Consider the following 17,292-nt stretch of genomic DNA (forward strand, 5'->3'; position numbering starts at 1 on the left):
GCAAATACATTTTCAGAGTACGGCACTCAACCATCTGCGCATGAGTGATTACTCTGCTAGTGTCACACACAGAGGACCACACTCAGCCATATGTGCATGTGTGATTACTCTGCTAGTGTCACACACACACACAGGACCACACTCAGCTATCTGTGCATGTGTGATTACTCTGCTAGTGTCACACACACAGAGGACCACACTCAGCCATCTGTGCATGTGTGATTACTATGCTAGTGTCACACACACACACAGAGGACCACACTCAGCCATATGTGCATGAGTGATTACTCTGCTAGTGTCACACACACAGGACCACACTCAGCCATCTGTGCATGTGTGATTACTCTGCTAGTGTCACACACAGAGGACCACACTCAGCCATCTGTGCATGTGTGATTACTCTGCTAGTGTCACACACACACAGGACTACACTCAGCCATCTGGACATGTGTGATTACTCTGCTAGTGTCACACACACAGGACCACACTCAGACAACTGTGCATGTGCGATTACTCTGCTAAGGTCACATGGAAGACCACATTCACCCATCTGTGCATGTGAGATTACTCTGCTAGTGTCACACATACAGGACAACATTCACCCATCTGTGCATCTGTGATTACTCTGCTAGTGTCACACACACAGGACCACACTCAGCCATCTGTACATGTATGATTACTCTGCTAGTGTCACACACACAGGACCACACTCAGCCAACTGTGCATGTGCGATTACTCTGCTAAGGTCACATGGAAGACCACATTCACCCATCTGTGCATGTGTGATTACTCTGCTAGTGTCACACACACAGGAACACACTCAGCCATCTGTACATGTATGAATACTCTGCTAGTGTCACACACACAGGACCACACTCTACCATCTGTGCATGTCTGATTACTCTGCTAGTGCCACACACACACAGGACCACACTCAGCCAACTGTGCATGTGCGATTACTCTGCTAAGGTCACATAGAAGACCACATTCAGCCATCTGTGCATGTGTGATTACTCTGCTAGTGTCACACACACAGGACCACACTCAGCCATCTGTGCATGTGAGATTACTCTGCTAGTGTCACACACACAGGAACACACTCAGCCATCTGTACATGTATGATTACTCTGCTAGTGTCACACACACAGGACCACACTCTACCATCTGTGCATGTCTGATTACTCTGCTAGTGCCACACACACACAGGACCACACTCAGCAAACTGTGCGTGTGTGATTACTTTGCTACGGTCACATGGAAGACCACATTCACCCATCTGTGCATGTGAGATTACTCTGCTAGTGTCACACATACAGGACAACATTCACCCATCTGTGCATCTGTGATTACTCTGCTAGTGTCACACACACAGGACCACACTCAGCCATCTGTACATGTATGATTACTCTGCTAGTGTCACACACACAGGACCACACTCAGCCAACTGTGCATGTGCGATTACTCTGCTAAGGTCACATGGAAGACCACATTCACCCATCTGTGCATGTGTGATTACTCTGCTAGTGTCACACACATAGGACCACATTCACCCATCTGTGCATGTGTGATTACTCTGCCAGTGTCACACACACAGGACCACACTCAGCCATCTGTTCATGTGCGATTACTCTGCTAGTGTCACACACACACACACAGGACTACACTCAGCCATCTGTGCATGTGTGGTCATTCTACTAGTGTCACACACACACAGGACTATGCTCAGCCATCTGTGCATGTGTGATTATTCTACTAGTGTCACACACACACAGGACTACACTGAGCCATCTGTGCATGTGTGATCATTCTACTAGTGTCACACACACACAGGACTACACTCAGCCATCTGTGCATGTGAGATAACTCTGCCAATGAAACTCGGACTACCACACACATCCATTACTCTGCTAATGTCACATGCAGGACCACACCTATCCATGCATGTCAGATTACTCTGCTAGTGGCAAAATAAGGATTAATTGGTTCCTTTGACCAGCGTGGAGGAACAAAGCAGGTTTAGACACTACACATGTAGGGTATGTCTGGAAGTACATCTTGGTAATCAGACTATAATATGAGTGAGAAAAGGTACTGATCAGCATCAATACAGTAATAGACACACCGGCCAAGAGGCTGTGAGTCTCGGATAATGGAAGCATGGGCCACAACTGCTTTCTAAGAACATCACTGTTTGGTGAAAGCCCCAAGTCTGAGAAAACATCAAGTTATTAACTCAAGAGGAGGCAAAATAATAATTTCATTAGTAGACATCACAGCAGCATTCGCTTTGACACCATTTGTACTTGGAGCAAGAAAACTGAAGTTTTTGTGAAACTGGACCAAGAACTTTAACTGAAAAGGTCTTGAACCCCTTAATTTAGCAGTGTGCTCAAATAACTTAGCTCTCCGCCAAATACATCTAGAGGTGGGGCCTAACTCGAGTAACCAATCACAGCAGGATAAAATAGCCTATCGAAACGCATATACAGGCACATGCATCATTATTGCATTTTGCGTTTCCTTAATTGCGAAAATTAAGGAATCGCAGTTAAGGAATTGCAAAATGCAATGCATCAAGAAATTGCATTAAAATTTGCGATTTCTTAATATTCCTTAATTGCGATTCCTGAAATGCAATCGCAATTTGAGAATTCGCAAATATTTGCGAATTCTTAAATTGCGAGGGCCTTGAACCTTCATGCATTCCAAAAGAGGATTTTGCGATCGCAAACGGCCGATTTTTGCGATTCGCACCGTTTGCGAACGCAAAATCCTTTGTTGCATGTGCCTGTATGTTCAGCAGCTTTTAGACTGACTCGAAGGCAGGGGTCAAAATAGCAAAAGCTACCTCGAGCACATGGTCCTTTTCATACTGAGCCAACCCTCCTATGTTCTGCTCTATGTGGAGCATCGGCTGTTGGGGGGTGAGGAGGGGGGTCTTAACGTCACAGCTTGCAGCTTCACAGCGGTATGAAAGGCAATCACATTGTGGCACCGAATCCCTTTGGTCCCACTTCGATTCCAGTCAGAATAGTCAGTGCTGCAAAAATGGTTAACAACCGCGCCATTTTATTTTTAAAGACTTTTGTTATGCTTAAAGACCCAGGTGCAGTATTATGATATAACTTGCTGGAACCGAAACACGTGAGACCCTTGGTTTGTTTAATAACTTTGTTAGAAGCCTAAATAATAGAGAGATATTAGATCTCTGCGGTTGGTATATTGAATTGTATTTAGTATTAAAATGTATTTACTTGTCATTAATTCATGCTTCTCGTTTTAATCCCTTTTATAGTGTGTTGCTTGCATTGAAACTGGAAATGTCCTATTGTGTTATAAGCTGTGTAAATTCTCCAGCAAAGTTCTAAAGCACCGAGGAGGCTCAGTTAGGTGGTGTATAGAACTTTAATAAATATGTAATGCCTGCAACTGCAAAAACGCTGCAACTACAGTATTCTTTCCAAATGGGAATGATCCAGGCTCAGGATGTTTCGAAGCTTAATTCTTCAAAAAATGTATAGATTTGCCATTGGTCCCCACATCAAACCATCAAAAAACAGCAGTCTGTTCTGGCAGTGTTTCTCCAACTAGGACATAATTTTGAGATCTGCTCTTCAAATTGATATAGCTTTCCTCCTCAACCAAGACGTCACAGTACATGCAAATCAAATGGGATGGAAGATGATCTCCCCTAATTCTCCCCTAATTTATTGAAGCCGGCGCCCCAGGATTTATCATGGTTAGCCATAGATATGACAGATGGTAACAAGTCCTTGCCCAGTCCCACACGCAAGACCCTAATGATGCTTCAATCAGTCGATGAGGACACAGCTTCTGTACAGATTAGAACGTCTTCATGCTTGTGTTGAGGAAATTGAGATATGGGAAGAAATGTGTGTGGTACATGATGACAAACTTTGCAAGGCCATCAGTGAAGCTAAGAATGAAGCGCCTACTCTACTAAGAGACAGCAGGCCATTGATTGACATGTCAAGGTTTCTCCCTTTGCATTCTGGGAAAAATAATGTCACTTTTTCCATTAAATGTAAATGTCCACTGCATGGTAAGTGTTGCTGGCTAAAATGTAGCGTCTGTTTGACAATACTCCGCACTATGTGGGATCAGTTACATTGTCATTTTAAGGATTTTGGGACCCTGCAAGACATATTTTGGGCTCCACTGTTAAGTACAACTTTGAGTTGTATTACACAGTTCTGCTACTTCAAGCCTGTATGATCTCTAACAATTTTGAATAATACTTAAAATTCAAAAATGGGGTCACAACGCTGAAATATGACCCAACATCCTTAGGATGAGACTGCTAGAGAGACAAAGAGTGAGAGGCAGGGGAGGCAGGAAACGGGATAGAGTGGTTGTGATAAAGGAATAGACACAGGTGCAATCAAGATAAAGATGACTTATCCTTGGGGCCCTTTAAAGAAGAGGCCCTGAACAATGGCCCACTTTCCCCATGCCTGAAAACGTCTCTGATCAGTTATGTGTATTACAAAAGCTTAAAAATTATCAGTACAATGAAAATACCGCAGACAGAATGGCTTCTTCAAGAAATAAAAAGTATGTTTTTGTAGGTAAAATAGCGTGTTTTTTTTGTTGCAGATTTTTGCAGATTTATATAGCGCGAACTCGACCCGAAGGTATTGGAGCGCTTCACATGAGCACCAGTTACGTTACACAAGGACACTTTCATTTTTTTGGTAGGCACTTTAATTATGTTTTGTGGACTATTTTAATACACACTCTCTCTCCTCAAAGAGTAGTGTTTAATAAAACAAACATTAAAAAGCCAAATCAAAATGCTGCATTAGAAAGAAAACCTTAGAAATTAGAACACAACTTCAAAATAAAAAGGCATGAGATGTAATGTTAAAATCATATTAGAAACATAAGTATAAAAAACCCCAACAACAAACTGAGAATGAAAAGCCAGGAAAAATAAATACCCACAGATTCACATAAAAAAACCTGAAATCTAAAGTGACTTACTAGTCTAATTTGTTTCAGACATACCCTACGCCTAAATGGGACTGTCATCAATCAACCAAAATACTGGGGTAGCACAAGTGATACCACACGCCATTTGACCTTTACTTTCACTCACACACACTTACAAATACACACAAAATCACATACACACACACTCTCACATAAACACACAATCACCCACAAGCAAGCACACAACATACATTTAAAAGCATTTTCTTGCACACCTCGAGTGCCAGGGACGGTCAAAATCCAGCTAATTGTACTCCATTGCTTATTGCACTAATAGTGAAAAATATGATTCACTAGTAGTGAAATACAAAATTGACAAAAGACTAAGTAACTGGAGTCCAAGCCAACATGCATAAGCTGCCCCTGTGTTCCTCCCACTGATTTTGCCACCTATGAGGCCAGGTTTGGCAAAGGCAGTGCCAGGGGTCGTAAGGGGCAAACCAGGGGTTGCAGTTGCGACCCCAGGCGACCCCCTAGATGACGTCAATGGACTGTGTATTAGATTAAGTAACGCAACAACTTTCGCAAGTAAAGGTTTTGGAGAAAAGTTTTATGCAAGTGCAGCACTAAATATTGTTGTGTAGCATACAAAAATAAGGCTGAACCAGCACAAACAGCAGTAATATTACATGCAAACCTGTATCAACTAGTAGTGCGGCCTGGATTTGCGATGGTATACTAGTGCCAAATTGAAAACGTGCAAACAATGGGCAAGGCGAAATCACATGACTTATCCACACATAATACATGTTTTTTCGAAAATGACACATATTACACAATTTTCTCATGCGTGGTTGCCTGCATAAGAATGTTTTAAAAAGTATAAATTGGCGAAATGTAAAAAGTAGGAAAATGGCACATTTGAGGACGACAGTCCCCAAAGGACCTAGGACTAGTTGATTCACTTTAGTCATGTTGCAGAATTTGTTAAGCTACTGCAGACGCTTGATTGCCTAGTATCCACTCATCTTCATAAAAATGCATTTGCCTCTTTTAATAACTGTTACAATTTGTTGTGCAAGTGCGAAACTGCACACGTTTACAGTTTTGTTTTGGGATTCTTGTGTTAAAAAGAAAAATGCAGAGCACAGCAGCTGTGTACCTTAAACTGATATCTCATAGATTAGAACACAGTCCCTGCCCAACATCCACATTTGTTCCCCTCAACCCTCCAACCAATATTTGCTGTTGTTAAACTCCTAATCTTGTAATTAAAAGGCAAGAGTGTGTAAATGCCCCCTCCTGAATTGCCACTGGGTGGACTTACCCATATTCCCACTGCAATGTTCAGCACAAAGTAGGCCACGATGACGATGATGTCGGAGATGTTGAAGTGCTGGGGAGGGATGGAGTACGAAGTCGTCGAGTTGTCCTCCATGGTCCCGTCTGCTCGCGCGGCGGGCTGGCGAGCAGTGATCTCTGCACCGTGGGGCGCTTGATGATTACTAACTAGAGGAGCCCTCTTGCCTGATGGATGAAATTGATCATTAATCCAAAGGCTTTCGACGTCCAGTGTCCAATGAACCATCCAGGTGGACAGAAGTGCTGTGTGTGTGCATGTGTGTGTCTCCCAATACTGTCTGCTGGCAAATCTAGTCTTGAGTAAATGAGTAGTGCAAACACATGGCAGATGCTTCCTGGAAAACATCTAATCGTCGCAAACAACTCCATTTGAGAAAGTCCCAGTACATAGGTTCTGGCAGTTTACAAAAAACTCAACTGTATGACGTCACACAAATTGACCAATAGACGTCCTTGTTCCAATACAGGAAGAGTTATGTGGCACTCCAAACGTTAAGGCATTTGTCTTGGCTTGGCTTCCACCTACAACCATTCAGGACAATGTCATCTCATTGTCTCAAGTTTTATTAAAGAGAAAGGTCCATTTCTGAGCAAGATAGACTGGCAAACGCCAGACAGCAACCGTCATCCAGGTCTGCACCTTGTTTGGTTAACTAACTGAACACACGTAGGCAGTCAAAGGGAAGAAGAGAGATGTGTCTGAGCTTCTGGGAGTCAGACAGTCGTAGTGGATTCACTAGGGTGGGTGGTCCTTGTGGGACCCGTGCCCCACCTGTAATTGTCTTCCCCACTTGTGCCACACCAACGGGCAACAACTACACCCAGGAAACACAGACACCGGCCTCTCAGCCAAGGAAGCGCAATAATGTTTCTGTATGCATTTCACATTTTACTTCCTCTTAAATTCCCTAGGAGTATTTGATTTTTCCAGGATATGTTCATGTAGTTTTTTTCATGAAACATGTTACTTATGTATAGTGCATACTGGGTAAATAGTCAACTCTATCCCCTAGATTCATCAAAGTCCCGTTTTGCGAGTCTGTAATAGCGATTATTAAGGAATCGCTATTACAGACTCGCAAAACGGGATTCATGTAGGAATCGCAATTGAATTTGCGATTCCCACTGATTCCTTATTTGCGATTAGCAAATTGCTAATCGCAAATAAGGAATAACTCCCCATTCATTCCTATGGGCCTAAAGGCCCATAGGAATGAATGGGGTGTCATTCCTTATTTGTGATTAGCAATTTGCTAATCGCAAATAAGATTGCGATTTCAAGGGTGCCTGGGGTGTCCAAAGGACACCCTGTAGCACCCCTGAAATGTAATCTACATTGGTGTTGCGCACACACATGTCCAAAGGACATGTGTGTGTGTAACATGCAACTTAGAAAAATGCATTTAAATGCATTTTTCTAACTTTTCGCTATTTACCACGAGGTTTGACCTCGCGGTAAATAGCGGCCAAAAATTGCAATTTCGCAATTTTAAAATGGTTCATGAATTGCATTTAAGGAATCTCTAATTGATATTCCTTAAATGCGATAGCAATTTGAGAAATCGCAATTATTTGCGATTTCTCAAATTGCGAATTCATGACCCATTGATGAATTCCAAATGCCATTTTTGCGGGCGCAAATGGCCGAATTTTGCGATTCGCACCGTTTGCACTCGCAAAAATGCTTGATGAATCTAGCTGTATATGTTTGTGTGAGTTCAGGTTGTGGGTTGATGTTTATGATGGCTAAAGATTGAGAACTGTGGAGCTCAAGCCAAAGGTAGTGTGAATTTTTCAGATGTCACAATGCCCATTAGTGGGTCATAAGGAAATTCAGAATAAATGTTCATCCAAAACTTAGCCTATCTGTATAGAGCAATGGTCCGGTGTGTCAATTGTAAATGTGATTCTTTACTAAAGTGTGAAGCAGGTACACAGCTGTCAAAATACTGATAAGGCAAAAGTAATGAAAAGGCAGTGTTTACAAGTGAATGGATCTGTTGTGCGTGGTGAGGGGAAGGAGATGCAAGGAAGTTTGTGCAGAAGAAAGTGAAAAGAGGGAGCTGAGGAGGAAAGAGATGGGGTTAAGATATGCAGATGTAGAATGTCACAAAGATATCCAGAGAAAAGTGGTATAGGTATGTAACCAAGACCTTGCAGTAGAAAGTGCTGTGAAGAGGAGAACTGCAGTGACTTATTCACTTCGAAGTCTACCACTCCTTCCACAGGGCTTAGTAAGATTTAATTTATAGTCGGCGGTCTCCACTGGGCAGTTACAGTTAGGACCCAGTGTACATAGGAAAGGGATCATTTGATTTGCTAATAAGTTTGGCGCTGTTTAACAGATATTCAAAAAATGTTCCTAAAAAGCGGGTGCTTTGAAAAGGGGATGGGCCAAAACTTTTTTTCCTCGTGCAATTTTCCATAGAAAAAATAAACAGTGGCACCACAAAAACAGCTGAACTAAATGATACCAAGCTTGGCAGAAAGCTACATCTTGATTCAGAAAACATGCTTTTTGTGATTTGGTCTAAATCCGTTCAGTAGTTTTCGAGAAAGGCTCAAAAAGTATGTATATTTCATGCCGCACAGGATACGTGGAGCTACAACTTCAACCATGCAGTGTGACTGGCTGACCACAACCTAAAGTAAAATTTGGGGCCATCATTTTAGGACTCAAGGACTTTGTCCGCGAGTCCCCTAGTACCAAAATAAAAAACAAAACAAGATAAAAGGGGGAAGAGTAAGGGTACATGACCCCCGGGGTCAGATTAAAAAATATATTTATGGGGGATTCTGTGGATCTGGGATCCACTATAATGCTCAGTGCAACAGCTCTGGAGATTTGTGGCTTATCTGCAGTGCACCAAAAAGAAAAAAGGTGGTGGGTGCATGTAGGCCTTTGCCGCTGGGCCTGGCCAGGTAAAGGCTCTACGCCCAAAATCACAACATGCACGGCGAAAAGTTGTGTGGCAGGGTGGTTGGGCACCCGCGGGGGGTTACCATCCCAACCCCACGCCATTATATCGGCCATGGTGCACTACATTTACCCTCACATATTACATCACTCATGAAATATTCCATGGCCGCATTAGTAACATCCTTAATGATATCTGAAATTACATCATTGATAACAATACCATGCTTGGAAAAGGCGTGAGTTACGGTTAATTTAGGACACAAGTTATAGTTACTTGCGATAAGTATAACATGTGAATTTCAGTGTTTTTTCTTAGTTTAAAACAATATGTTTTAACTGAAATTTTCACCTAACTATAACATTCTATACACTTAATTTTTGTCAGTGAATATATATTTATATACTCTATGACTTAACAGGTCATTCGCTTCCCAGGGAGTCTTGCTAGTTCCCAAATCATTTATTGCACAGTTTGTATCCTTGATGGCTATCCGTCTGTTCAGGTTCTCTTGTAAGTCCTTTGTTTGTTGTGGTAGCTTAACTTCATCTAGTAAAATAACCAGTAACTCAGGTTCTTCTGCACATACAGTTGCTGGTAATAGTCCATAAATATGTGGTTGCTCGCTGTTCAATCCACTAGTAAACATTCCTGTTTACTTTAAATAATGTGGTTACCTTTGACCCTCTTTCACTGTTTACCATCCACGCAAGGAGCCACCGCTTTTTCCACATTCTTGTGTTTTGTCACTGTGTATTGTAATAATGTTGTTACCTTTGACCCTCTTTCACTGTTTACCATCCACGCAAGGAGCCCCACCGCTTTGTCCACATTCTTGTGTTTTGTCACTGTGTATTGTCGGTTATCATGTTTACTCAATCTAGTAATTGCTTCCAATAACTCACTTTTTTGGCCAGTAATACCTCTCAGTTGTCAGTTCTCAGTGAAGCATCTTTCCAGGCCCTTTAGTCAATTTTCCAAGTCCATCACTGTATTTGATCATTCATGCCAGGTTTTATAGGAGGACCCTTTCACATACCCCAGATAGTTAGCTTGAAAGCCTCCCAAAGCACACCTGCCAAATCAACTAAGTTCCTATTAGGTGTGAAAAATTCCATAATAGCTTGGTCTATCTTGACTTTATAATGTGCATATCTGCAAGGTCCTCATCTGTAAGTTCCATATTGACACAGGAGTTAAAGTTCCCTGTGAGTGCCAAATCAATTTTAATGTGGTGCAAGGTCCACCCAATGAGCTGACAGTCTCTGGAGCACTCATCACCTCTCTAATATGCAATTAACATCTCCCATCCAGGTAGTATAATCAATACATGATGTAAGCTAGATGTTCAAAGACGTCCACACTATGGGGCAGATTACGATGGAGGATTTTCCGCATCCTCCGGGCCAGCGGAAGCCACCGCCGGCCCGGAGGATGCGGAAAATCCTCTGCGGACCCACCAAAGACCCACCGCCACATTAGGATGGCTGGTGGGTCCTGGTTTCAGTCCACCGCTTTTCCGCCGCGCTTGGCTTACAACCGCGGCGGAAAAGGCCTAATATGGTGGCAGTGTCTCTCAGACACCGCCAGCCATATTAGGATGTCTTGAGTACTGTGGCATTTCCGCCGTGCAAAGGCATACAGATTTTTTGTGACCTCCAGGGTGGCGGTCACATCCTAATTTGCACGGAGGGACCGCCGCTGCCCCTGCGGACGGTTCCTCCTACTCAAGGTTGGCGGACGGACTCAGGTCCATCCGCCATCATAATCGGCCCCTATGTTAGGTGCACAGTTATTCCCATATATTTTGGCTACACATGTAATATGCCTGCCACCACAATGGTTCTTTCATTTAGGGGTTTGATGATGTTTGCTACATGTAATGGAATATCAGAGGTGAACCTTAGTAGTACACTCCTGCCAGATGTAATGGGATATAAGAGCTGACCTTAATCGTACACCGCTATCAGAATAACTGAAGGTGGAGTACCAGTGCAGTCCACAACTTAATGTATCATGCTGTGCGAGTGTTAAATGTGTCTCTTGCAACATTGCTATTTTAATTTTCCTTCTGTGCAAATATGACATTGTTCATACCCTTCCCATTCCAAAACCGATCTACATTGTCTGCTGTCTACAAATATTCAGCATATCTTACTTCATATTTTGCTATTTTACATCTCCGCTTTCTGTTCGTGGTTTGCATTATTTGCCATCTAGAATACATTTTGTATGGATCAACCTAAACAAATTCTAATATTAAATTCCTCTCCCATGTGCCTAATATCCCCAACTATACCCTAAGCAACTAACAAATTTGCAGTCTTTGCAATCCTCACAATTAAGGCTCCCAAAATTATCCAAACGTCCATTTGTAACATTCATGACTAAACGATCCGATCCATACTTGGTCCAGGCTCCTTCCACCTTCTCTTCCAGAGCGAATCCGGGAGGCTGGTCATCAGTGCCAAGTCCATATCACAGCCAGTAGGAGGAGTCAGCTCAAGGTGAGCTTCCATCAGGAAATCCACCACGCTGCCATTGATAAACTAAGTATTTGTATCTGTAGAAGTATGAGGCACCACTGTCTTCCTCATCACTCAAATGTCTGGTGGACTAACTGGTAAATGTCATTACTGAATGTTTCTACATACAGAGCACCTGATTGAAGAAGTGTCTCCTCCAGTTTATTTTATTTTCCCAAATTAACTTTAGGAGTGCACACCCTGCACATATATTCCTTTTCAGAGTTTATGTTTAGGTTCATTAAATATCTTGCATTCCGTATGCATGCTTATGCCACACTCGGGGTAGAATGAGATTCTATTTCAAACGTATGCTAGTTACCTTTGTCTTTAGACCTCCGTAGGTGAATCATTATATTTCTTGTGGGAGGAAGAGGCGGCGGACTCTGAATCAGTATTCTATGGGCTCTGTCAGCCTCTATCCCGCTCGTGGCCTCGTGGTCTTTAGTGTGTTGGTAGAACGTTTTTCAGGAATATTTCAATAGGATGAGTCTTTCTTCCATCTGGCTTAAGGCTTCTGGGAGCAGGAGTCGCAGGAGAAGCGACAGTGGGTTAGCAATGGAGAAAAAGCTAAGGAATCAACCAAGTCTGACAGCCTTCAAAAGCAGCAGCAGCTCCTCCGCTAGGGAGGAGGAGCGTCACCCCACTGCTCTAAGAGCAGTGCAAAGGAAAAATAAAATGATAATAACCGAACGTGATTATAATTTTATTTTTAGTCTGGCTGCAATCGCCATGTTAAGGCGGGGCTGGGATAGTGTGACGTAAAAGGGAGGAGGAGTGGTTGCTGCACCATAAGTGCGCATGACGGTTTGGCAGGTCGTCTTGGATCTGCCAAATCGTCATGAGCCCTTTGGATGTTCTCCACCGGCTGCATTGCACAGCCTAGGTGGAGAACATGCACAGCCTCCCTCTCCCTGTCTGGGCGCCAAACCACAGCACTCAGGCCGATCACAACCCTGCTGTAAGGAAGCGTTGTGATTGGCCTAAGAAGTATGGGAGCCTGGTGCTTCTGAGAGGTAGGATACATTAAGGATAGATGAGAGGCGGCAGCTGGCGACTCACAGGTAAGTTATTCTTTTTTTTTTAACTCTCCCGCCCCCGTGCGACCGTCCTCTACCAGCCGCCACTGTTCAAAAGCAACCTAAAGAAAGGTCTTCAATAAGGCTTTTCCCTCACACATTCAAAGCACCGCCCTCCCCCTTCAGAAAGAGCACAGGCAGAAAGAAGCTTGTTACCTCTCTGCTAAAGGGATTCAGTGCTTCATCAGGGGTATGAATCGCTCTATATGTGCAGCTATTACTCAATGCAATGATATTTTTAATAGCACTTGTACTGGCTAGTTATACAGGGTTCTCAACGTTTCAGCAGGGCAGCGTTTAAGAGAGGCTGGAGCAGCAGTGGATCGAACTGGGGTTGGAATCCAATAAATAGGAATTTAGGGGCAGATGTATCAACATCGAGATTTGCGAATCTCAAATAGCGATTTTTTAGAAATTGCTATTTGAGATTTGCAAATTGGTATGTATGTGGAAAATCAATTTTTTTGCGATTTCTTAAAATTCCTTAATTGGGATTAGCAAATTGCGAATCGCAATTAAGGAATAATTTCCCATTCATTTCTATGGGCCAGAGGCCCATAGGAATGAATGTGACATTATTCTCAATTTGCGATTCGCAATTTGAGATTTGCAAATTGAGAATAATTTCAAGGGTGCAAGGGTGTCATAAGGACACCCTGATGCACCTGTGAAATTCACATGTGTGGGCATATGGCGCACATACATGCCCTAAGGGCATGTATGTGCGCCACATGGACCTTCACAAATGCAAAAAAGTGCTTTTGTGAAAGAAATCGCAAATTACCACCAACTTCAAGTTGGTGGTAATTTGCGATTTCTTAATGAGAAATTGCACAACTTGGGTGCTTCATACATTGCATTTAAGGAATCGCAAAATTTGAGCCTTGAGTTCTTGAGCGAAGGGTCTGCCACCCACGACAAACATTGCAGAGACGGACAGTAACACAAGAAAAGTGCTTTGTGTCCTTCTTCAGGGCTCGCTGTCTCCCCATGTCCTCCATCAAATCATATTATTATTTCTGTTAACTTTTTGAAGTGCTAGTAAAGTGAACTTGAATATGTGCCTTTCTCCAGACCCCACATCCAGCTCCTGAATTGCTTGTTTACAGTTTAACATCCAATATTAGATAGAGCTGAATGAGGAGAGTTAATATTTCACCCAAGTTGTGAAGTACCACTGTTATCACTGTCTAACTTGTCTCCCTTAAACAGTAACCCTAGAAGAGCAAAATTAACGAAAGAACGTATATGTTCACCCTGTTTTGTTTTAAAACAAAAGGACATTTCAGGAATACCATGCATCTTATATTTTAAATTTTAGACCAGTGCAAAAAAGGAACAAATTCTGTTTTGCATCGTTTTTGCTGTTTGCATATTAGAAAATGCAACAAACCAATTTTGCACCAGTCGCCATTATATACTAATGTTGATACCAAGGCAAAACAGAGAAAAGACATTGTGAAATATGTTCAAGTGTACAGCACAACGCTTTTACTTTTAAATCATTTTCGTTCACTTACCCAGTTGTAAATTCCACAATTACATTTTACATAGTGAGGTATTCGTGGAAATCTGTGAATTCCGCAGACTTCTAAGAGTAGCTCACGTGATTCCAAGTGAATACCCTGAAAGTCATAAATCTCCTTCTAAAACAGTAACCCTTTCAAGTAGAAGGCCGACATTAACAACCTGGGCTTAGCGAACTGGGTCATAATATTATTCATCCAGAACCCTTAAATCTCAAACTTGAGGGCTTCAACCTCGAGGTTTCTGCTAATAATTAAAAAACAAATGCTGAACGAAACCTACAAACCATTCCTCTCATATTTGGGGCATCTTTCTTGGTTTTACATCTGACTTAGATGCAAACATATTATTTGTTTTAAAAACATGCAGTAAATCAAGGTGGCTAAATTGCAGATTGGAGGAGCTGGCGGACTGAGTACTAATTGTGGCTTCCACACTTTATTTCCTGATGCCACAACGGTATTTATTTATCTATAAAGTTTTATATAGCGCGAACAAGATCCCGAAGGAGAGGGAAAAATATATAGGTTCAATCTAAATAAAGGAAAACAAATTATTGAGGGTGCTATCCAGTACCATTCTATTTAAATGCCCTCCTATCCGGGTCCTGTATTACAAATAGTGTGCACTTTTCCTGTTTGCGCCGTGGCACGCCTCTAAACAGGTGCACCAAGCACAAATGCGTAAAGTGTGCTTTATTATGATAAATGCGCTGTCCCGAGGGCAGGCGCAAACTTGTGCTGCCATGGGAACAGAGCATTCAGTGAAATGCGTTGCAGCTGCTTCAATGCCGCTCAGTATTTTAGGTCTCACTGAGCCATTGCGTTAGCAATGCTTGTTAGGTCTCGCTGAGCCATTGCGTTAGCAATGCTTGCGAGATGTAAAGTAAGGGCTTTGAAAAGTGCTCCTTAAATGCGGATTGGTTACAGTGCATGTGAGCACAACCACGTGCATTGTGCACAGCTTCCATTTGCCACCAGACACTTCGTGCGCTCGCGTCGCGCTCCGCCTCTGCTGCCACACGCATCCAACTCACCAGGCTGCACACCCCCTCACCTCCCCATATGCTCGCTCCCCAATGTCCCTCTCACCCTTCCTTTGATATCCGCTTTTCTTTGAACTTTCAGCACGAGTTCTCACAGGCTCCTCTCCGCCCCCTTCCTTTAATGGCCCTCACCCAGCACAGAGCGCGCATTGCTTGTTGTTTTCTCCCTGCCTGCTTCTACACAGCCCCTGTTATTGCCTTTCGTTCGCTCATGTGGTCACCCCTCACCGCTTTTCTCTAATACATGTTCTTTTCGGTGAGTGTCCAGTGCTCAGATTCTATAATACTCTGCTTGAACCTGGACCTCTGCTCAGTCCACGGTGTGCTTAAATGCTTGAAGTTTTCCCCGGTTTCTAAATTTCTGTGCTGCTACTTATATCAATAAATTTCCTGTGCTGGACTTCACTAATTCCTTGTTTGTTTTCTTTGCACGTTATTTAAGCCACTCTCTTTATTACATTACCCACGCTGCTGGCGTTATCCTTTCAATCCACTTTTTGCTGCTGTACTGTCCCTCACAGTTTAGCAAATTAAGGCGTTATGTGGGGATGTTAGGGCAGGACGATGGTAGGTGGTATTGCAAGTTATTTCACCCTTCACCCCCTCTCAACCCATTGTAACCTTCTTCAGCGCTGTGCACCCCTTCACACACTCGCACATAGCTGACCATCGCTGCGTGCTCTCTTCAGAGAGGCCAGGTATTGGATGGGCGTACATCAGCTGTGTGATGTGACTACAGGCCAGGTAATGTCCCCCAAGTGACTTGTGTTCCCACTATCTTTCCGCAGCTTGCACCTGTTTAGTCCCCCCATGCACCCAAATGTGCTGCATTATACCACATAATTTGGCCTCTTTCTTTTAATTTTATATTTTTTATACCGTTTCCTGTCGCATACTATAGCCCAAGCCATCGTTGCTGCTTATTTATCTTATGCAACTAACAACCATTGACAAAGCCAATAGACCCGACTTATTGTCAGTATGCTGCTACTCGTTGTATCATATATCTGGATGCAATGACAGAAACAGCTAAAATACAAGTGGGGCAGCACACTAAGCTAAGCACGATTTTTTTTTTGCACGTTATGTAAGCTACTGCCTTTATTACATTACCCACACTGCTGACGTTATCCTCTTAATCCACTTTTTGCTGCTGTACTGTCCCTCACATTTTAGCAAATTAAGGCGTTATATGGGGCTGTTAGGGCAGGAAGATGGTAGGTGGTATTGTAAGTTATTTCACCCTTCACCCCCTCTCAACCCATTGTAACCTCCTTCAGGGCTGTGCACCCCTTCACACACTCGCACATAGCTGACCATCGCTGCGTGCTCTCTTCAGAGAGGGCAGGTATTGGATGGGCGTGTCTTCTGTTAAGGGGCGTCATTCATTCCAGTTATCTTACACAAGGTCACATTCATTTTTATTGCCCCGGGAATATTAACTTATTCGTCCAGAACTATAGGATGTCGAGCGACTCCATGACTCAAACCCGATTCCCAGTTCTAAAGTCAGCAGGTCTGGCCATTACACCGCATCCTGGGGTAAGGGGAGAGGGGCAGGCAATGCCACATAGAGGCTCAGCTCGTCATGGGCTCGAGGTGCCAACAGGACCTCGGGCTGAGCCAGAGCCAGGCATCTCGCCCCCCCCTCTCCAGTATTCAAGGAGCTGAGCTGAGCCTGCCAGGATCTCTCTACAGGCCTCTGCTCTGCTGATGTGGAGGGCATTAATCGAAGAGTGTACTGTGAGGTGATGCCACGGGTCCTCGCTTCCTTCCTGATGGCTCTGCGCACAAGGCGTCTCTTCTCCTTAGCGCTGCATGCTTCTAGCTCACTAAAGCCTCATTAAAGCTTGACGATGAGTTTAAGCACAGTGGAAGACCTT

General features: G+C 43.2%; 1 protein-coding gene across 1 annotated transcript in view; it reads right to left on the minus strand.

Moving 5' to 3' along the window:
• SLC5A10 (solute carrier family 5 member 10) overlaps positions 1 to 6,391 on the minus strand; it is a 733,155-nt gene extending 726,764 nt beyond the window's left edge. Inside the window, 1 exon segment of the mRNA XM_078665174.1 lies at positions 6,281 to 6,391. Within this exon segment, the coding sequence (XP_078521300.1) occupies positions 6,281 to 6,391 (111 nt within the window).
• Positions 6,392 to 17,292: the final 10,901 nt, after the last annotated feature.

This window comes from Lissotriton helveticus, chromosome 10 (genome assembly GCF_964261635.1).
Source record: "Lissotriton helveticus chromosome 10, aLisHel1.1, whole genome shotgun sequence".
Lineage (NCBI taxonomy): Eukaryota > Metazoa > Chordata > Amphibia > Caudata > Salamandridae > Lissotriton > Lissotriton helveticus.